Source organism: Hordeum vulgare, chromosome 5H, assembly GCF_904849725.1.
Source record: "Hordeum vulgare subsp. vulgare chromosome 5H, MorexV3_pseudomolecules_assembly, whole genome shotgun sequence".
NCBI lineage: Eukaryota > Viridiplantae > Streptophyta > Magnoliopsida > Poales > Poaceae > Hordeum > Hordeum vulgare.
Window position 1 is genome coordinate 434,799,329 of NC_058522.1, and position 22,316 is coordinate 434,821,644.

Sequence of the window (22,316 nt, forward strand, 5' to 3'; positions counted from 1 at the left end):
CAACGTAGGTGGTGCCGAGTGTTTGACAACTTTACCTTTCATGAAATTCTTCTTGTCTTTTCTGAATGGATGGTCCATAGGCAATAACTGTCTATGCAAGTCAAAGCAGGAATACTTCCCACCCGCCGGCAACCAATGAAACTTAAGAGCTGCCTTGCATTGTGGGCATGGGAACCTTCCATGCACACACCAGGCAACGAAAAGCGCAAGTGCCGGCAGATCATCCAACGAGTATTGGTACCAAACATACATTTGAAAGTTCTCTTTCTTAGCTGCGTCGTATGTGTTGACCCCATTCACCCAAGCTTCTTTCAAGTCATCCATCAACGGTTGCATGTACACACTCATATTCTTCCCCGAGTAGTTTGGCCCTAAAACTATCAACGTCAGAAATATGTGCTTTCTTTGCATAATGGATGATGGTGGAAGATTGAGGGGAATGACAAATACAGGCCAGCAACTATATTGGGTAGCCGTCATACCAAAAGGATTGAACCCATCGAGGCTGATGGCGATTCGACAATTCCTTGGTTCTTTAGCTTTTTCCTTATGTATACTATCGTATGCCTTCCATGCGTCACCATCTGAAGGGTGTACCAACATCGGAACTCCGTGTTCATCTAATTATTTCCTAATTCCATGTTTGTGCCATGTCATCTATTTTGTTGTTTCTTCGAGCATGTAAAGTCGTTGAAGTCTTGGTAGGATCGGCAGATACCGTAGGACACTCACGGGGATTTTGCTCTGCTTCTTCTCACCTTCACCGTTTTCTACCTCAACATATCTGGAGGACTTGCAAAATGGACAATATGTTTCGTCCGCATACTCTTTCCTAAATAAGGCACATCCTTTCTCACAAGCATGTATCTGCTCATACGGCATCTTGAGTGCACTAAGGATTTCGTCTGACTCATATAGGTTTGAAGGCATAATATGACCTTCGGGTAGAAAGCGCCCAAATAGGGTCATCACTGAGTCAAACAGGTCTCTTCCAATGTTGAATTGGGCTTTCAGAGCCATTACTTGTGTGATGGCATCTAGCTGAGAAATCTTAGTGTGCTCGTGAGGAGGACGTTTTGAAGACTCCAACATGGCATAGAAGGCTTTCGCGGATTCCTCCATCTCTCCGTCCTTGTTCCGGGCATTATCAATATCATTCACCATGTCTTCAATCCCTGTACCATAATCATCGGTGCGCCGACGCAACACCTCGTCTCTGTTACGTTGGGACGACTCACCATGAAATGTCCACAAGGTATAGCCGGGAGTAAAACCACACATCTGCAGGTGTTTAGCCATTACATCCTTTGTCTGTCGCGAATAATTCTTGCACTTAGTGCAGGGGCACCATGTTTTTAGTTGGCCTTTAGAAAATGCCGTTTCCACGAATTCATAGGTTTTGCTCAACCATTCATCGGTCATCTCTCTCTGACTATGGTGACCGGTGTACATCCATTCACGATCAGTCATTCTCGCAAGCTAGCTATATAGTATCCACATATAAACAATATAAATTATCAGTTCATCAAGTATGTTAAATTAATTATGGCCATTTTTTAATCATGGTTAATACATTGGGATGCATGGCATGCACACCTACCAGCTACTAGGTAAAGATGGGTCCTAATCCCACCCGAGTATGTGTAGATTGGGTCATTTCCCCATGCTCTGTTCCTGATCCAACGCAAAATTTCGGCAGCACCTCCCCGCTGTTCTCCTCATACACGTCTCGGCAACTAACCAAGAGGATGTGTACCTAGAGAACAACAAGGAGGAGTTGTCGAAACTCTGCATGGGATCCGGAGCAAAGCGTGGAAACGACCCAATCTACACATACTCGGGCTGTCCATGGATAACGTTGGACAATTCGAAAGAATCAACGTTATAAATATGCAAATGCATGCATATTTATAACAGGAACCCTTTTGAACAGGAGACGCATATTGGTTACGCAACAACTTTGCATTTTAATACTAAAAATACCTAGCTAGATAGTGTCATCAGCACGAAGGTCGGAACAGAGCAAAATAAAGGGGGTGGAGGAGGAGTTAAAAAATGTGCTCACTTTCGAATGCAGGGGAGGTCGTCGAAAACCAAACCCTCGCGGAGAATCTACTGCACATTTAAATGCACTCAATCAACACAAATAGGCACTCGCGGAAATTAAATATTATCTAACTAAATAATTGCTAACTAAATTTAACTTTTCTCCCCCTTCTTCTTTCTCTTTTACCTTTTCTTCTTCTTTTTTCTCTTTTTCTGCTCGCGGTAATTAAATAATTGCTAACTAAATAATTCCCCCCCTTCTTCTTTCTCTTTTTCCTTTTCTTCTTCTTCTTCTTCTTCTTCTTCTTCTTCTCTTAAATTCCTTCTAATTGCTAACTAAATTTAACTAAAAATCTACCACTAAGTAATTGCTAACTAAATTTAACAAAAAATCTACTACTAATAGATCTAACTAACATAGAAAAATAAACTAAAAATAGAGAAAAAAGGGGAGGAGGAGCTCACCGGCGAGTCGGGGCAGGGCTGGCGCGGGGCTGGCGTGGGGTGGTCGGGGTGGGCCTGGTGCGGGGCTGGCGCGGGGCAGAGGCGGGGCGGGTCAGGGTGGGCAGCGCGGGGCAGAGGCGGGGCGGCGCGGGGCGGTGCGGGGCGACGGCGGGTGGTCGGGGTGGGATTGGCGCGGGGCGGCGCCGACGAGTAGGGGCTGGCGCGGGGCGGGCGTGGGTCGACGACGACGGTGGGTCGGGAGAGTAGGGAGAGACGTGAGAGAGAAGAGGATAGGGCAGTTAGGTCGTGTGCACGGGGGGATAACACCGGGCTATGCCGTCAGCTGGTGATACGTCTCCAACATATCTACTTTTCCAAACTCTTTTGCCCTTGTTTTGGACTATAATTTGCATGATTTGAATGGAACTAACCTGGACTGACGTTGTTTTCAGCAGAATTGCCTTGGTGTTATTTTTGTGCAGAAATCAAAGTTCTCCAAACGTCTTGAAAATTTACGGGGAGCAGTTTTGGAAAATATCAAAAATATCTATGCCAAGTTCCACCTCAGGGGGTGGGCCAGTGGGCCACAAGCCCTTGCTCCGCCACCACCCCCTGGTGGCGGTGGGCAGGCTTGTGGGGCCCACAGGCACCTGCCGCCCCCAACTCCAGCTCTATAAGTTGTCTTTCGTCCCGGAAAAAATAAAAAAGAGAAGGTTTCGTCGCGTTTTCGATACGGAGGCGCCGCCACCTCCTGTTCTTCATCTGGAGGGCAGATCTGGAGTCCGTCTTGGGCTCCGGAGAGGGGAAATCGTCGCCATCGTCATCATCAACCTTCTTCCCTCTCCAATTCCATGAAGCTCTTCGTCGTTCGTGAGTAATCTATTCGTAGGCTCGCTGGGCGGTGATGAGTAGGATGAGATCTATCATGTAATCGAGTTAGTTTTGATGGGGATTGATCCCTAGTATCCACTATGTTCTGAGATTTGATGTTTCTACTACTTTGCCATGCTTAATGCTTGTCACTAGGGCCCGAGTGCCATGATTTCAGATCTGAAATTATTATGTTGTCACCAATATATGTATGTTTTAGATCCGATCTTGCAAGTTGTAGTTACCTACTATGTGTTATGATCCGGCAACTCCAAAGTGACAATAACCGGAACCACTCCCAGTGATGACCATAGTTTGAGGAGTTCATGTGTTCACCAAGTGCTAATGCGTTGGTCCGGTTCTTTATTAAAAGGAGAACCTTAATATCCCGTAGTTTCCTTTTGGACCCCGCTGCCACGGGAGGGATGGACAATGGATGTCATGCAATATCTTTTCCCTAAGCACGTATGACGACACACGGAATGCATGCCTACATCACATTGACGAATGGGAGCTAGCCACATATCTCTCTGTGTTATAGCTGTTACATGATGAATATCATCCAAACAAATCACCGACCCATTGCCTACGACTTTGTCCTACTACTGCTGTTACTTGTCTTGCTCTGCTGCTGTTGCTACTACTGTTGCTACTGCTGTTACTTGTTTTGCTCTGCTGCTGCTACTACTGTTGCTACTGCTGTTTCTTGTTTTGCTCTGCTGCTGCTACTACTGTTGCTACTTGCTACTGCTGTTCCTTGCCACTGCTATTGCTCGTTACACAGCTACTACCTGCTACACTGTTGGTTCACCTACCGTAGACGGGAATTGACAACTTCCGTCGACGCGGCAACGAAGGCGCCATTGGTACAATCGTTAGGAATAGTCTGCCATCAACAGATCGTTTCTGACACCGTTGTTATCATATTACTTTGCTGTTACTACTGTGCTTGCAGATACTAATCTTTCAGGTGTGGTTGAATCTGACAAATTCAGCTGCTAATACTTGAGAGTATACTCTCACCTTCCGACGTGCAAACCAACAAATTGGATCGAATACTCTACCCTCAAAAACTGCTGCGAACCCACGCGCTGGTGGGCCATCAACAACATTCTTCCAGTTTCATTGCCGGGGAGTGCTATCAGCATTCTTTTGGTGCCGTTGCAGGAGAAGGTTTGTTGTCATAAGCATTCGTCTAGCTAACGCCAGAGATTGCAGGATCAACCCTTTTCTGGAGCCATTGCCAGGGAAGCACAACTGATGTTAGCATTTTTCTGGCACCGTTGTCGGGGAGGTATTGCTATATTCTCTGAGTCACTTGGGATTTATATCTGCTGATCACTATGAAGAATCTGAAGGATCCAAAGACCAAAGTCTTTCCCTCAACTACGAGGGAAGGTAAGGAATTGCCATCTAGCTCTGCACTTGATTCACCTTCAGTTATGAGTAAGTTTGCGACTTCACCTCCTGTTAGAAATCTTGATATGTCTCCTGTGCTTGATGATGCTTGTGATACTACTTGCTAGAGATGCCAAGCTTGATACTATGCCTGATACTGCTAGAGATGCTATGCCTGATACTGCTAGAGATGCTATGCTTGATACTGCTTTGCCTGATGATGCTAGAGATGCCATTTTTCCTGATGATGCTATGCTTGATACTGCTAGAGATGCTCCTTTGCCTGATGTTCCACTAGGAGTGTTCCTTGATGCTCATATTGCTAGAGTTACTGCCAATGCTCGTAATGCTTCTGAAACTGCCGATACTATTGAGATAGAACCTGCTTTTGCTCCTGCTACATCTAGCTCTCCTAGATATGAACTGCCTGATATACCTGAGGGTTACGTTATGGAGGGAGAGATAGCTGAGGATTTTCTTGCGTGTAAGGATGCCTATGACGCTGAGAAATTAATTCTCGAGTGGAAAGAAAAATCTCGGGAAGTGAGGATGAAAAATGATCTGAAGTTTGCCACTTCGCCTATCTTTGTCATCAATAAGGATTATGAATGCTCTCTCGACCCTGCGATAATCTCTCTAGTCGAATCTGATCCTTTTCACAGTTATGAGTCTAAGACGGTCATAGCCCATCTTGCCAAACTATCCGAAATAGCGAACCTTTTCACTAATGAGGAGAAGATCCGCCACTACTATATCCTTAAGCCGTTTCCTTTCTCTCTAAAGGATGATGCTAAAGTCTGGTGCCCCTCTCTTGCTCCTGGATGTGTGCATAGTCCCCAGGAGATGGTCTATTACTTTTGTGAGAAATATTTCCCTGCCCATAAGAAGAGAGCTGCCTTGCAGGAAATATACAACTTTGCTCAACTCCAAGAAGAGAGTCTTCCACAAGCTTGGGGGAGGTTCGTCCAGCTACATAATGCTTTGCCTGATCACCCTCTGAAGAAGAACGAGATACTTGATATCCTCTATAACGGACTTACCGATGCCTCTAGAGACCACCTAGATAGTTGTGCCGGTTGTGTTTTTAGGGAACAAACTGTAGAACAAACTGAGACTCTACTGAATAACCTCTTGATCAACGATAATGCTTGGACTATTCCCGAACCACCTCCTAAGCCAACTCCTAAGAAGAGAGGTATTCTATTCCTCAGTCCCGAAGATATGCAAGAAGCCAAGAAATATATGCAAGAGAAAGGCATTAGATCTGAAGATGTCAAAAATCTACCACCTATCGAAGAGACCCATGGTCTCGATAACCCGATACAGGAAGTAGAAGTGAATTCTCTGCGTAGGTTTGACGAGAGTGATACTCCTTTTGATAAACCTGCTAGCCTATGCTTTGATGAATTTGACAACTTTGTTGCCAAGCAACAGAGTTTCAATGATTATGTTAGCAGACATTTGGAACAAAGTACTTGTATGCTTAGCCATTTAAGTGCTTCTGTAGACAGAAATTTCAATGCTCTAAAGCTTCTGAGTAAACATGCCTCTTATATTACTAGTCAGGTAGAACAAGTACTTAAAGCTCAGAATGACCTGCTCAATGAATTAAATGACAACTCTGTTAGAGTCATTACTAGAGGAGGCAAAATGACTCAGGAACCTTTGTATCCTGAAGATCATCCTAAGAGAATCGATCAAGATTCTCAAGGAATCAATGCTGATACACCTAGTCATCCTAAGGAGAAGAAGAAGGATGATAGAAACCTGCACACCAGTTCACCAAATACTATCACACCTGAAGAACCTAATGATATTTCTGCGTCTGATGCGGAAACACAATCAGGTGATGAACATGAACCTGGTGACAATGTGGACAGTGATGTTCGTAATAATTCTCAACCTAGCCATGATGAGGATGTGGAGATTGAACCTACGGTTAATCCTGATAATCCACAACCTAAGAGATACGACAAGAATGACTTTACTGCTAGGAAGCATGGTAAAGAAAGAGAGCCATGGGTTCAGAGACCTATGCCCTTTCCTCCTAAGCCATCCAAGAAAAAGGATGATGAGGATTTTGAGCGCTTCGTTGAGATGATAAGACCCGTCTTTCTGCACATGCGGTTAACTGATATGCTCAAGATGTCTCCGTATGCCAAGTACATGAAAGATATCGTGACTAATAAACGAAAGATACCAGATCTTGAGATCTCCACCATGCTTGCCAATTACACTTTCAAAGGTGGAACTCCTAAGAAACTTGGTGATCCCGGAGTGCCCACTATACCTTGCTCTATTAAAGGAAACTACATAAGAACTGCCTTATGTGACCTTGGAGCCGGTGTTAGTGTTATGCCTCTCTCTCTTTATCGTAGACTTGAATTGGATAAGTTGACACCCACTAAATTTCTGTGCAAATGGCCGACAAATCAACTGCTTTCCCTACTGGCGTTTGCGAGGATGTGCCTGTTGTGGTTGCTAATACCACTATCTTAACAGACTTTGTTATCTTGGATATTCCCAAGGACGATGCCATGGCTATCATCCTCAGATGACCCTTTTTAAACACCGCAGGGGGTGTTATAAATTGCAACAAAGGCAATGTCACTTTCCATGTCAACGGTAATGAGCACACAGTGCACTTTCCGAAGAAACGATATCCAGTACATTGCATCAATGCTATCGAAAAGACTTCATCGATTCTTATTGGGAGCTTTGAAGCCCTATTCCTCGTGTCAAGATGAAGTATGATTTGCTTGTTGGGGAGATTCATATCCCCATTGAGGTGACTTAGCGGCTATTCAAAAATTCTCCATTCTCTCTTGCGATTTGAGAAGGTTTTGTCATAAGGACTTGATCAACCGCATTGACGAATTTCTTCCGATGACCATGAAACGGATGAATCAGAGAGTCACATACCTTTGTTTTGAGTCTTCATTTTCTGTTGCTTAGAAGAAAATGATAGAATTAGTTTAGCTTTTCCTGTTTTCTGTTCTAGCGTCCCGGAGAAAAATACCTCAAAAATAAAAGTTCTCCGTTGGTCGTGAAAATTTAGTATGATTTGTTCTGGAATTTTTGAAAATTTCTGGGCCTGAGAGCTGGTCAGGGCCCTGACCAGTGGGCCACAAGCCCCCCCACCGCCACCTACCCCCCTCATGGCAGGGTGCAAGCTTGTGGGGCCCACATGCATCCCCTCCACTGATTCCAGCTCCCAGCCTCTTCTTCCACCTCCATAAAAAATTGTTTCACAGCTCATACCCGTGTTCTTGCTCATTTGGGTGTGATTTTTGATCTCCTTGCTCAAAGCACCATTCTCCGAACTGTTTTGGGGAAATTGCTCCTTGGTAAGTGACTCCTCCATTGGGCCAATTAGTTTTTCCTCTAGTGCTTTATCCTTCGCGAATTCTTGCTACCTTGGTGACCCTGTTCTTGAGATAGAAAAGTTGATTTTAATTGGTCCCAAGTAGTTTTAGCGCGTGATACGGTCTCTAGGCACTAGTAGGAGTAGTTGCTACAAGGTATGGTTGGTCCTCATTCACTTTTCTCTTGAACTTCAAAAATTTCAGCAAAAGGAAATTATGTTCAGGAGGAAGTTTCATGGTGGTTCCTCAAGTAAGAAGGGTCCCCGTCTCTCTTTTCGGGAGCCCGAACCTTTTCAACTAAGGGACGCACCGGTGTAACCATGTGAATGGCCTTCCGATGAGTTCATGATCGAAGCAGGCTTCAAGGATGAGTTTGATGCACTTGTCCGCAATGCCGGGTTAGAAGAATTCCTCTCAGATAAATGTGACCAGTATGCTATGCTCACTGCCTCTTTCATGCGTAGATTTAAGTTTTTAGTTGGCCGTGAATCATCCATACTGTTTGATATGTACGATAAATCCTATACCATGGGTCTGGAGGATTTCAATAGGATTTGCAAGATACCCGATGGGGATAGTGTGAATGATCCTCCTAAGTCTTCGGTCAGAGACTTTGTCTCCAGTATAACTGTTGGAGAAACCAGAGATATCACGCAAGCCACCATAGGAAGCATCCATTTCCCTGCCTTGCACTACCTTGCCCTCTTCATAGGTAGGTGCATTAACGGCAAGGGTGCACATTGTCACCTATGCGCTTCCGACCTTAGTATCCTTAAGAGCGCACTAACAGGTGATATGAGCTTTAATATGGGAGCTATTATAGCAAGGAGGCTGGATAAAAATGCCAGTGAGGGGGATTTCTTTGGTGGAGTTTATGCTACACGCTTAGCAAATTTTCTTGGAGTATCCATCCGTCCAGAAGACCCTCCTCTCCGTACAGCCTACCTTGATCGTATCGCTCTAACACGCTACCAGTTCCTTGAGAGAGATCATGGATCCCTCCTATACCGCTTGATATTTAACCGGCAGCGTGTTTTCCATATTACCCTTCCTGCTCCTGCTTTCTTTGACTTTCAGGTTAAACAAAGATACTACATAACCATAGGAGAGGAAGAGGAGTATGAGAGGGAGGCGACTGCTGCTCGACCTCATGAGGCACAAATTCAGACAGCGGCTGGAGCACTCCCGTATAATACCCATTATGACTTTGGGTATCGCTAGGACCCACCATGGGAGTAGACCAAGCTAGGCCAAAAGCCTAAGCTTGGGGGAGTACGTGTTCTCACCGACTTTACATTCATGCTTATGCTTTCACTTTGTTAGCCGGTGTTTACACTTTGCCACTGTATTATCCATGCTAGATTCTTTTTGTTTTGTGTCCTTTTGAGAAAACCCAAAAATATTTTTCTTTCTTCTATTGCTTGTTGGGAGCTTTCCCGTGTAAATAGTTTTCTTTTCCTTTGTGTCAAGTTAGAAGATATTGGTTACAATGCTTATTGGTTCTTACATGCTTAGCTGTTTAGCTTTCAAAGAGCCATATTATTTTGTCTTCTCCTTTGTGTTTGCCTGCAGATTCAGCTTAGTCCAATACGCTTATTATCGTTTTCATCGTTCGATCGTGCAAATGAAAGGCAACAATAATGATATATGATGAAGTGAGTGAGACTAAAAAGCTGGTATGAACTCTATCTATTTTGTTTTTGTAAATATGACTAGCTTGTCGACCCAGATTTAGCTTTGTTGTGAGAGAACCATGTTTGCAATGACAACTTAGAGATCATAGTTTATGATGTCATGCTTATTTAGCTGAGAGCTTATAATGGTTTGTCTTGATTGCCAACATAGATTTTGAGATGACTATGATGTAGTATGATAGGATGGTATTCTCCTTTGAATGTTTCAAGTGGCTTGACTTGGCGCATGTTCATGCATGTAGTTGAAACAAAATCAACATAGCCTCTATGATGTTCGTGTTCATGGTGATTTATATCCTGTTCATGCTTGCCTTTAATGTTAGTCAAACTCATTGCATCTTGATGACTATTGTCGCTCTCTAGTTGGTCGCTTCCCAGTCTTTTGCAAGCCTTCACTTGTACTAAGCGGGAATACTGCTTGTGCATCCACTTCCATAAACCCAAAAGTTTTTCCATGAGAGTCCACCATACCTACCTATTTGCGGTATCTACCTGCCGTTCCAAGTAAATTTGCATGTGCCATTCTCTAAACCTTCAAGAAATAAATCTGTTTTGCATGCTCGAACCGCTCATGTGGTGACAGAGGGCTATTGGTATCTTCCATGCTAGGAGTGTTATCCTCGACATGTGTTTATTCACAGTCCTTCACGAGAAAGGGGCCGGTATTTGGGATGCCCAGTTCCATGCTTAAATCGAAAACATAACTGTAAAACAAGACTCCCCCCGGATTGATGTTAGTATGGACGGTACCCGAGGATTCGGCTAGCCGTGGAGTGCGATTGATTAGTGGTGGGGGAGTTAAAACTTTACTTTTCTGTTTGGGAACCGCCTATAGCATGAGTAGCATGGAAGATATTGAGAACTCTTGGTCATTGCGTTGACAATGAAAGCATGCCACCCAAAATTATTATCTCTGTTTTCAAAGCTTGAGCTCTGGCACCTCTGCAAATCAATGCTTCCCTCTGCGAAGGGCCTGTCTATTTATTTTCCTGTCGAGTCATCCTCCTCTTATATAAGCACCAATTAGAGAGCACCTCTGTCATTTTTATGCTTTGCTTTTGATTGATATTGAGTATGACTATGACTGGATCTTCGTTGCTATGAATTGCAATGTTTAGTCAGCCCTTGATCTTTGAAAGTGCTCTGCATTTATGTTTTGCGGTATCAGAAAGAGCTAGCGAGATACCACCTATTCATATTGCTTCATGCTTGCTTTGATTGAAGTGTTGGTATTTGAAACTCATTATTATTTGCTCGTTAGCTAATTATGCCATTGATATTAGTTTACCGTAAGACCTTTGTGTCATTTGCTTACGTGGTTAACTTGTGATCTTGTTAAAATTCTGGTTATGAGTTAGACATAGTTGCGACAACAAGATCAAACAGAGTTTGTCAAAGTTTTTCTTTCTCTCTCAGTTTGTCAACTGAGTTGCTTGAGGACAAGCAAGGTTTTAAGCTTGGGGGAGTTGATACGTCTCCAACGTATCTACTTTTCCAAACTCTTTTGCCCTTGTTTTGGAATATAATTTGCATGATTTGAATGGAACTAACCTGGACTGACGCTGTTTTCAGCAGAATTGCCTTGGTAAAAATTTACGGGGAGCAGTTTTGGAAAATATCAAAAATATCTGCGCCAAGTTCCACCTCAAGGGGTGGGCCAGTGGGCCACAAGCCCCTGCTCCGCCACCACCCCTTGGTGGCGGTGGGCAGGCTTGTGGGGCCCACAAGCACCTGTCGCCCCCAACTCCAGCTCTATAAGTTGTCTTTCGTCCCAGAAAAAATAAAAAAGAGAAGTTTTCGTCGCGTTTTCGATACGGAGGCACCGCCACCTCCTGTTCTTCATCCGGAGGGCAGATCTGGAGTCCGTCTTGGGCTCCGGAGAGGGGAATTGGTTGCCATCGTCATCATCAACCTTCTTCCCTCTCCAATTCCATGAAGCTCTTCGTCGTTCGTGAGTAATCTATTCGTAGGCTCGCTGGGCGGTGATGAGTAGGATGAGATCTATCATGTAATCGAGTTAGTTTTGATGGGGATTGATCCCTAGTATCCACTATGTTCTGAGATTTGATGTTGCTACTACTTTGCCATGCTTAATGCTTGTCACTAGGGCCCGAGTGCCATGATTTCAGATCTGAAAGTATTATGTTGTCACCAATATATGTATGTTTTAGATCCGATCTTGCAAGTTGTAGTTACCTACTATGTGTTATGATCCGTCAACACCGGAGTGACAATAACCGGCACCACTCCCGGTGATGACCATAGTTTGAGGACTTCATGTGTTCACCAAGTGCTAATGCGTTGGTCCGGTTCTTTATTAAAAGGAGAACCTTAATATCCCGTAGTTTCCTTTTGGACCCCGCTGCCACGGGAGGGATGGACAATAGATGTCATGCAAGTTCTTTTCCCTAAGCACGTATGACGACAGACGGAATGCATGCCTACATCACATTGACGACTGGGAGCTAGCCACATATCTCTCCGTGTTATAGCCGTTGCATGATGAATATCATCCAAACAAATCACCGACCCATTGCCTACGAGTTTGTGCTACTACTGCTGTTACTTGTCTTGCTCTGCTGCTGCTGCTACTACTGTTGCTACTGTTGTTACTTGTTTTGCTCTGCTGCTGCTACTACTGTTGCTACGTGCTACTGCTGTCACTACTGTTGTTCCTTGCCACTGCTATTGCTCGTTACACTGCTACTACCTGCTACACTGTTGGTTCACCTACCGTAGACGGGAATTGACAACTTTCGTCGACGCGACAACGAAGGCGGCATTGATACAATCGTTAGGAATAGTCTGCCGTCAACAGATCGTTTCTGACACCGTTGTTATCATATTACTTTGCTGTTACTACTGTGCTTGCAGATACTAGTCTTTCAGGTGTGGTTGAATCTCACAAATTCAGCTGCTAATACTTGAGAGTATACTCTCACCTCCCGACGTGCAAACCAAAAAATTGGGTCGAATACTCTATCCTTGAAAACTGCTGCGAACCCACGCGCTGGTGGACCATCAACAACATTCTTCCAGTTTCATTGTCGGGGAGTGCTATCAGCATTCCTTTGGTGCCGTTGCAGGAGAAGGAGATCCTATGTCGTCTCAGTCTCTCGAAGATGCTCACAGGAATAGAGTGTGTGTTTACATGAATGAATATATGCTCGTGTATGTAAGGGGCCTTGATTGTTCTGTGTTAAAAAAATCGCCACAATGATTTGGTTATTTACAGGCCCAACTGTGAGGGGAGCGGGAGGGGTGGCTGCCCGGGGCCCCCGGAACTAGAGGGGCCCCCAACTCAGGTACGTGTGAGGGCCCCACCCCCAATCTGTGGAGACGCCATTAGAGCAGTTACAGAGTAGCTGCGGTATGGCTCCGGGAAGAAGAAAGCCGAAGCGGTATTTCTTTTAGCTAAATGGGCTTTGGGCCTTTGTTTCCTTTAGCGAAATCATGTCGTTAAGTGGTGGCGGGCTTTCCCTAAAAGAAGTAGTGGTGGGTTATGTGTAAGAGAAAATGATGGAGGGCCACACCAAGCTAGAGGAGGGAGAGGAGGGCAAACCCTATTTAGCACCACAGGCGCCGGTTAAAGGCAAATTTTGCTAACTGGCGTGTGCAGCGCTCCGCTAAGGGCCGGCCCATTTAGAGATCCGAACTGTGTTTTAGATGTGAACCTTTTTCCAATTCGATGAACTTTTTTTGAAAATCGGTGAACGTTTTTGAAAATTGATGATTTTTTTGAAATAGGTAAACTTTTTTGAAAATCGAAGAACTTAATTTAAAATTAGTGAACTTTTTTCAAAATCAATGAACTGTTTTTAAAAATCAATGAACTTTTTTGAAAATAAATGATTTTGTTTTTCGAATTCTATGAACTTTTTGAAAATACATAAACATATTTCAAAAATCGGTGAACTTTTTTTTAATCATTGATTTTTATTGCATATCTCATTTTTTTAAATTTTATGTACTTTTTTCTATTTTGAAGGACCAAGACATTTTATATGGACCGACCAACGGGAAGGAGCGCTGCAGGCGCCGGTTTGCCTAACTGGTGTGAAGGCGTCGTAAAGGACTTCTCGAAGAGGAGCACATCAGTACATAACTTATAAAAGAAAGAAAAAAGAAGATTGGCGATCAGTTGACATGCTTGCGTGTTGCCTGGTATTACAACCCTGGCAAGCTAATATGTCTTTCTTATTTATTGTAAAATAAATCTAATTTTTTGCAAGCGTAGCAAACTAATACTGTATCTTGATAAGAAAAATAAACATATCAAATTCAGTATATGTGCGGAGTCCCTAAAGAAAAGTAACGTAGTGGAGAGCCAATAGCGGCACGTACGATGACGACGGACTGACGGCATGGACGTGCACTGTGGTCATACTGTGATAGCCAAGCATGGATGACTCTGTTGGTACTCTCGTCTTCATAACTTTATATCAATAAACACAAATTGATTAAATTTAAAAGGTCGATATTCCATATTATGAATTGAGAGTTGATTGTTCTACTTTGGTGTTAATATTCATATGTGTCATTCTTATTGTTATTTTTCTTCTATATATTTTTGTATATATGAAAAAGTTTTTTCACCCATTCAGTTTCTTCATTCATAAAATTTAGTGTGTGCTCCGTCATCATGCTTGCGCGTAATTTGTGCAATTGGGTAAATGCAATTAGATGATCTTCTGTATTTCGGAGCCTCACTGTGGCGACAAACTCTTGATATCATGTGTGTCCCAGTCAGAAATGACCCACCACCGTCCTCAACGAGTCCTACCAAGATGCGGCTGCATCGTGCACATTAGCCCCCCATCAACGTGATCTTATATGTGTCTGATTCTCTTTCCATAGATATTATCGTTAAAGACTGTGTGCAAGATTAGTAGAATCTTTTTGTGAGGTGCCTTCTTTTTTATCTCGCCGGTCCTGAAATCATAGGACCGGCCCTGGTTATTTATACCGATCGGGCTGATATGACGAGACTGTTGGAGTTGCTTTTATAGATTGACTAGCTCAAGCCAATTGCTTACACGATACACACTCGTTCAACATTTACAGTGAAACACAGTCAATAAACATAGATGTATCACTTGCCAACCGTTGAATACATTTACATTGCCTGGCATGGGAGCATACTACGCAAAGAATAGTCTTCTAAGTGTAAAACAGCCATGTACATGAATCAGTTAAATTCTACTACTACGCAAACAAAACAAAAGGTTAAATTCTACGAAATCAGCATCCTAAATCTGCAAGCCTTGTCCTCTTCCCTCTCGACCTCATGTCAAGCTTTATAGAGCACTTCTGTGAGATGTGAGGCAGTGCAGATACTTGGATTTCCTGCAAGAAAACCACTGTTCTGAGTCCTGACTTCAGACACAGGCTTGCAAATGTTAGTTGGAAACTATCAGTCAACAAATACCTTGCGTATAGTTGCGGACTCGATCCCTTCCCGGAGCACTATGTCGGTGTAGTTAGTTGCTATCCTGCAATCGAGCGTAAACTGAAACAGAAAGACAACACCAAATTTAGACAAACTGAAGTTCAGAAGATTTGAACTTCTGAAGAGTGAGCATACTTCAATTGTAACAAAAGAACTTCTGAAGATGGAACAAGTATGGAGTCTGAACGTACCTGAAGCTTTGGCAGAGGGAAGTTCATGATGTGCGTGGTGGCGTCGATGCTCCCGGCGATCCTGATCTCGACGAGCTTCCTCTGCGCCGACAGCTCGCTGACGACGAGCCGGCTGACGTTGGACTCCTCGAACACGGCGTGCATGAGCACCGTCACGTTGCTGCTCCGCGGCGGCTGGTAGAACACCGGCACGTCCATGGCGCCGACCGACTCGTTCGCGTAGGCCACGCCGAGGTCCGCCGCGCTGTACCTTATCCCGAGCCCGTTCGGGTTCTGCGCCGCGAACAGTAGCGACGCCACCGAGCACGACGACGTCGCGTTGTCGCCGCTGCGGTTCGAGGACGACGACCGGAGGCTGAACGACCTGTCCATCTGGACGGACTGCAGGTAGAAGGTCGGCTTCTTGAGCCTCGTGACGAAGACGACGAGCAGCACGGCCGCGACGATGACGAGGAGGATCAGCGAGAGCAGCAGGTAGAGGCAGAGGCATTTGACAGAGTGAGGAGGCAGGCAGTGGCCATGGCAGCTCTCCTTGCAGCCGTAGCCTCCTCTCCTCCTGCTTCTGCTGGTCATGACAAGATCCATGGACATATTATGTGCAATGATCGAAACAGTTCGCCAGCGAGAGGAGGCATGGATCACAGTGAGGTGGATATATATATATATATCATAGTTTTAAATAGCCTGCTATAGCGTCGCTATAGCCTTTTCAACAGGGTACCGCTAAATGGTATCATGTACAAATATGCCGCTATAGCTCACTATAACTCCGTTATAGCTGATTTAGAGGCTCGCCGCTATTTATGATAGCCCGCTATTTAAAACATTGATATATATGTTATTGTTTTGCACGAAGCGAGAGGAAAAAGCCGGCGGGCTTCTCCTTGGTCGCAAGCCTCGTGCAATACTTGGGGTTGCCTTTATTCCTTTCTTGAAAAGTTTGCGTGAGTTTGAGCTTCTTCATGGAGAAGATGGAGATCACTTGGAGAGGTGCCTAGTATCTTGTCTCTCGCCGCCGGATACTACTCTTGATCGATAAGTTGTAGCTTCGCAGCAAGTATATTTACAACTGAGAACTAGCTAGGCCTTCTTTAGTTTGTAAATGAAGAGAAATTCGTAAATCGAGAACCATTTTTCTATCCAAATAATAACACCCACACGTTGTGACATGGATCCACGTTGATTCTGTTTTATACAAATTTTAATAATATTTGATGATTTTTATGTGCCTGCATCATTGTGTGTGTGGACGTTGGAGAGTTCCTCCGCACGACCCCCAGCGTGCGGTTGCGAGCTGCGCCGTGTGGGCGAATCAGTTTCTGCCCACACATTCAACACCTAGTCAGCGCGCATGTGGATGAACTGCTCTTCACCCATACGACGCTCGTACGTTGCTAGATGACAACTTCAGGCAAATACACATGAAAACTATGATGCGTTGCTAGATGACAACTATACGTGACAACTAGGTAAACATACATTACTATACACACGAAATAATCATTTTGCCTTTAATTGGGTGAGATCGCATCTGACCCTCCCACGTCGTGAGCAACGGGGAGGGCTCCCCAGCCGCCACCTCCAGCAGCCTCCTCTCACTCCCTCCTTCCTCGCCGCCGCCTAAGGACGCGGCCGGGCAAAGCCTGGCTAGCGCCACCGATCCGGTCGGCGTAGGCGGCGGCGGGGATTTCCCTTCTCCTCGTTCGATGTCGTGCGGCGCGAGACGGCGGCTTCGGCGACGGTGTCATGCAGATCCAAGGCACGACGGCGCAACAGCTCCCGACGGCGGCGCGTGGCGGCGCGGGTGGAGATTGGCTGGGCGTGGCGTGCCGGTCGACTGGACGTGGCTAGAAGATGAAGGTGGAGCTGGACGTGGCCGGTGGCGGTGGCAGCGGGAGCGTTCAGCCCGGATCTGGTCTTGGCGGTGGCGACGACGACGGCTGACCCGGATCCGACCATGGTGGTGGCAACGTCCCCTCCGCCGGGGATGACGGGCCAGGTGGTGGGTCTTTGCGCGGTACCGGTGACGGCGGATCTTGGGATCCCGTGACCGGGCTCGTCGCAGGATTCAGTACTGGCTGCGAGCCGGAGAGACATAGTTGTCGGTGAAAACCGAGCCGACGGCGGACGATGGCGGCGTTCTGCGCCGTTACCTTGATGAAGGCTTCGTCCTGTAACTACTGTTGATCCACTCGTGCTGCTCTAGGGGAAACCCTAGGATCTGGTTTTCCAGATCGGACGATGGCGGCACTGCGGTGTCGTTCCTCTCTAGGGAGCATCGTTTGTGGAGCAGCACTGGAAGACAGAGGCAGGAGGTGGAGCGTCTTCGTCCTGCATGGTGTTTCGGTGGTGATGTCAGGTCATGCCTGGCCCACAGGTGCTATGCTTTGTCATGCCTGTTCGGCAGGTGCTACACACGACAGATCTTACGAGTCTTCACGTTTGGATGGATGAGCGCAGGGAGGTCGATCCACTCGTGCTGCTCCAGGGGAAACACTAGGATCTGGTTTTCCAGATGGAACAATGGCGGCATTGCGGTGTCGTTCCTCTCTAAGGAGCATCGTTTGTGGAGAAACGCTGGAAGACAGAGGCAGGAGGTGGAGCGTCTTCGTCCTGCACGGAGCTTCGGTGGTGATGTCAGGTCATGCCTGGCCGACAGTTGCTACGCTTTGTCATGCCTGTTCGGCAGGTGCTACGCATGAGAGATCTTAGAGAGTCTTCACGTCTGGATGGATGAGAGCAGGGAGGTGGCACCGTTGGGCGCCGTGGCGGCGTCGACGGACGACCGGACTGGCATGGATAATGCGGATTACTCTCTTGAAGATGGGTCAGCGGTTCGATGATGATGGCGGCTTCTAAAACATGTGCGTGTGGTGTATGCTTTAGGTCTGCTGCACCGGCTGTTAGTTCCGATACGTTATGTGGATGGATCGGCGACGACACCGGTTTTAGATATGGGGAATGAGAGCACTCCACATTATCGCGTTTTGTAGGTGTGAGTGGGGGCTTCGGGTGGCTTGATGTATGTTCTTGTCAGACCTTTGTTGAATAAGAAATAAAGATGGATGTATGCATCGATTGATGCAGAGGCCGGGGGTCTTAACCTCCTTTTCCAAAAAAACTATGATTAACCATACATGACAACTATGGTTGGACCACACGTAGCAACTAGGTAATCACACATGGCAACTACTATTTGATGAGATAGGACAAGTAGTTAATCATACATGGCAACTATGATTTGATTACACGCTGCAACTATTGTTAATTAGACATGGCAACTATAGTTTACCAAAACAGAGAAGTTGCCATGCTTTTACAAGATAACTAAAGTTGTCATCCCCGGACAACTAAAGTTCACCCCGCGGGTAACTCATGTAGTTGTGTCAGAATGTGTGGACAAATTTGCTTCGTACCAGGCACGCGAGATGAAGATGAATAGTAGTTATTGAACGTATGACATGAAGTAGCTGCGTCCACATGTGTGGATAATTTTAATATTTGCCCACATATAACCGTATGAGCTGCCTCCTAATTATATCACACATAACGTATGGGCACATGTTTAATATATCATACGTGTAATGAATATCGTGACCTTTTGTCTAACCTAAATTTTAGCCTGGTTCCTTGTTTTAACCGAACATAACTGAAATAGACTAACAACACAAAAGCTAACAAAGTTTGGAGAAACAATTGCGAGCAATTACACAGTTTTTCGTTGACTTTTACAAGTAATATGGAAAAATAATGATAGTACCATCGCAACAACTTTTTCTGCAAACAATAATGAGAAAATAATAGTAGTATCATCATGTCATTATATGGATTAAGTCCTTTTAGTTTTACCAAATTTTGAGTAATTACTCTTGAATGTCATTTGACTACCAATTTTTTTACAAAGCTCCTTATAATTTTGAGTATTTGACTACCAAATTTTGAAATATCTATAACTGTGAACAAATGTTATAGATACTTCAAAATTTGGTAGTCAAATGACATTCGAGGAGCTTTGTAAAAAAACGCAAAATTACTCAAAAAGTATATGCATTGTTTGAGCAAAATTTGTGATTTTTTTACAAAGCTCCTCCCATGTCATTTTGCCGTCAATCTTTGCAAGCATCTATAACATTTGTTCATAATCATTTTTATAAAATTTCAGATATTTTTTTTTGAAATGTTTTGCTATATTATTATATCTGAGAAATTTTTGCTATGTTTTCTTGCTGGGTGTAGCGGAGGCCAGGGGTCGAACTGGCTGTGGTCTGCTAAAAGCAAGTATAATAGATCCGGCTAAGCAGTTTATAAGCCGTCTAGATCATCAAAAGTACTTGCTGGAGGAGAGAGAGATAAGGGAAGAGAAGGAAGCGGGCGCTTCACCAAGTGTGGGGCTATAACAAAACTCACGAGAGAAAAATAATGCATGCATGAGCTAAAGGCTAGCGCTGCTTTCTTCCGTCCAATCAAGTGTGTTTGCCTTCTTATGCATGCATCCAAACATTAATTCTTACATCCAACTTACAAGCAATGTTATTACATGAGATTTGTTTTACAAAGGCTATAGATGACATGACATGTGTATAGAGCTGATAGCTGTCTTTACTATTAACCATGATCTAAGGAATTTGGGGGGGGGGGAGGGGTTAGCATTACGTAGGCATCTTCTTTAGGAGCCTGATACGTCTCCATCGTATCTACTTTTTCAAAATCTTTTGCCCTTGTTTTGGACTCTAATTTGCATGATTTGAATGGAACTAACCTGGACTAACGCTGTTTTCAGCAGAATTGCCTTGGTGTTATTTTTGTGCAGAAATCAAAGTTCTCCGAACGTCCGGAAAATCTACGGGGAGCAGTTTTGGAAAATAAGAAAAATATCTGCGCCAAGTTCCACCTGAGGGGGTGGGCCAGTGGGCCACAAGCCCTGGCTCCGCCACCACCCCCTGGTGGCGGTGGGCAGGCTTGTGGGGCCCACACGGCTCTGCCGCCCCAACCTCAGGTCTATAAGTTCACTTTCGTCCCAGAAAAAATAAAAAGAGAAGTTTTCGTCGCGTTTGCGATACGGAGCCGCCGCCACCACCTGTTCTTCATGTGGAGGGCAGATCTGGAGTCCGTCTTGGGCTCCGGAGAAGGGAAATCGTCGCCATCGTCATCATCAACCTTCTTCCCTCTCCAATTCCATGAAGCTCTTCGTCGTTCGTGAGTAATCTATTCGTAGGGTCGCTGGGCGGTGATGAGTAGGATGAGATCTATCATGTAATCGAGTTAGTTTTGATGGGGTTTGATCCCTAGTATCCACTATGTTCTGAGATTGATGTTGCTACGACTTTGCCATGCTTAATGCTTGTCACTAGGGCCCGAGTGCCATGATTTCAGATCTGAAATTATTATGTTGTCACCAATATATGTGAGTTTTAGATCCGATCTTGCAAGTTGTAGTTACCTACTATGTGTTATGATCCGGCAACCCTGGAGTGACAATAACCGGAACCACTCCCGGTGATGACCATAGTTTGAGGAGTTCATGTGTTCACCAAGTGCTAATGCATTGGTCCGGTTCTTCATTAAAAGGAGAACCTTAATATCCCGTAGTTTTCTTTTGGACCCCGCTGCCACGGGAGGGATGGACAATAGATGTCATGCAAGTTCTTTTCCCTAAGCACGTATGACGACACATGGAATGCATGCCTACGTAATATTGACGAACGGGAGCTAGCCACATATCTCTCCGTGTTATAACTGTTGCATGATGAATATCATCCAAACAAATCACCGACCCATTGCCTACGAGTTTGTCCTACTGCTGCTGTTACTTGTCTTGCCCTGTTGCTGCTACTACTGTTGCTACTGCTATTACTTGTCTAGCCCTGCTGCTGCTACTGTTGCTACTGCTGTTACTTGTCTTGCTCTGCTGCTGCTACTACTGTTGATACTGCTGTTACTTGTCTTGCTCTGCTGCTACTGTTGCTACTACTGTCGCTTACAACTGTTGCTACTTGCTACTGCTGTCACTACCGCTGTTCCTTGCCACTACCATTACTCGCTACTTTGCTGTTACTACTTTGCTTGCAGATACTAATCTTTCAGGTCTGGTTGAATCTGATAAATTCAGCTGCTAATACTTGAGAGTATTCTCTCACCTCCCGTCGTGCGAATCAACAAATTTGGGTCGAATACTCTACCCTCGAAAACTGCTACGATCCCACGCGCTGGTGGGCATCAACAACATTCTCCTAGTTTCGATTGCCGGAGAGTGCTAACAACATTCTTCTGGTGCCGTTGCAAAGGGGAAGAATAGTTGCCATCAGAGCCCAGCCCACATAGATCATCCCCATCCTTTCTCATCAACGCAAGCAGCGCACAACATTGTTGACTCCAAAAAAAGAGCAGCCCGCATCATCGATTCCCCCATGTCTCCCTGTCTCGTCTTGAGCATGTAGACATGCAGCAACCAGGGACAGGGAGGAGGAGCACCATCGGCCATTGTAGCAGGTTGTTGGGAATCCTACTCATGTGGGTTGTAAGGAGATGACCATTTGAGGCCTTTTAGGCAGACCAAAAGAGGTGCCAAAGCCCACTACCCATTAGGGTTATGACCTAGGATTATTTTGGTCTTTGAACGTGAGTGGATGGGGATGCTTTACCCTCCATCCAGAAGCCACCATCTAGGGTGATGAAAATCGGTCCAACCTTCATTGGGGAAGAAGAGAGAAAACCAAGTGATAAAGGGAAGAAGAGAAAGATTGAAGGAAGAAGCAAAGGGAGCTTCTCCCCAAGGTTGTGATGATCCAGATCCACTACCTTGTCTCCTTCAAGCCGCGGTTCCACCATCATTGGTGAGATTGTTCCAACCCCTAGCTCT

At 45.1% G+C, this 22,316-nt stretch overlaps 1 protein-coding gene across 1 annotated transcript; it reads right to left on the reverse strand.

Annotated features, from left to right (window-relative positions):
• Nucleotides 1–14,923: 14,923 nt before the first annotated feature.
• On the reverse strand, nucleotides 14,924–16,069 carry LOC123399596. Its single transcript, XM_045093996.1, has 3 exons — nucleotides 15,458–16,069; nucleotides 15,246–15,326; nucleotides 14,924–15,163 (listed from the first exon to the last, which is right to left on the reverse strand). Exons 1-3 carry the CDS (start codon nucleotides 16,046–16,048, stop codon nucleotides 15,059–15,061), a joined length of 777 nt encoding a protein of 258 aa, XP_044949931.1. The 5' UTR covers nucleotides 16,049–16,069; the 3' UTR covers nucleotides 14,924–15,058.
• Between the last annotated feature and the right edge of the window lie 6,247 nt (nucleotides 16,070–22,316).

Coding starts and splice junctions, on each gene's coding strand:
- LOC123399596 (XM_045093996.1), bottom strand. CDS start 16,048: ATGTCCATGGATCTTGTCATGACCAGCAGAAGCAGGAGGAGAGGAGGC. Junction 15,327..15,457: donor TCCCTCTGCCAAAGCTTCAG/GTACGTTCAGAC, acceptor TTTCTGTTTCAG/TTTACGCTCGATTGCAGGAT. Junction 15,164..15,245: donor AGTCCGCAACTATACGCAAG/GTATTTGTTGAC, acceptor GTTTTCTTGCAG/GAAATCCAAGTATCTGCACT.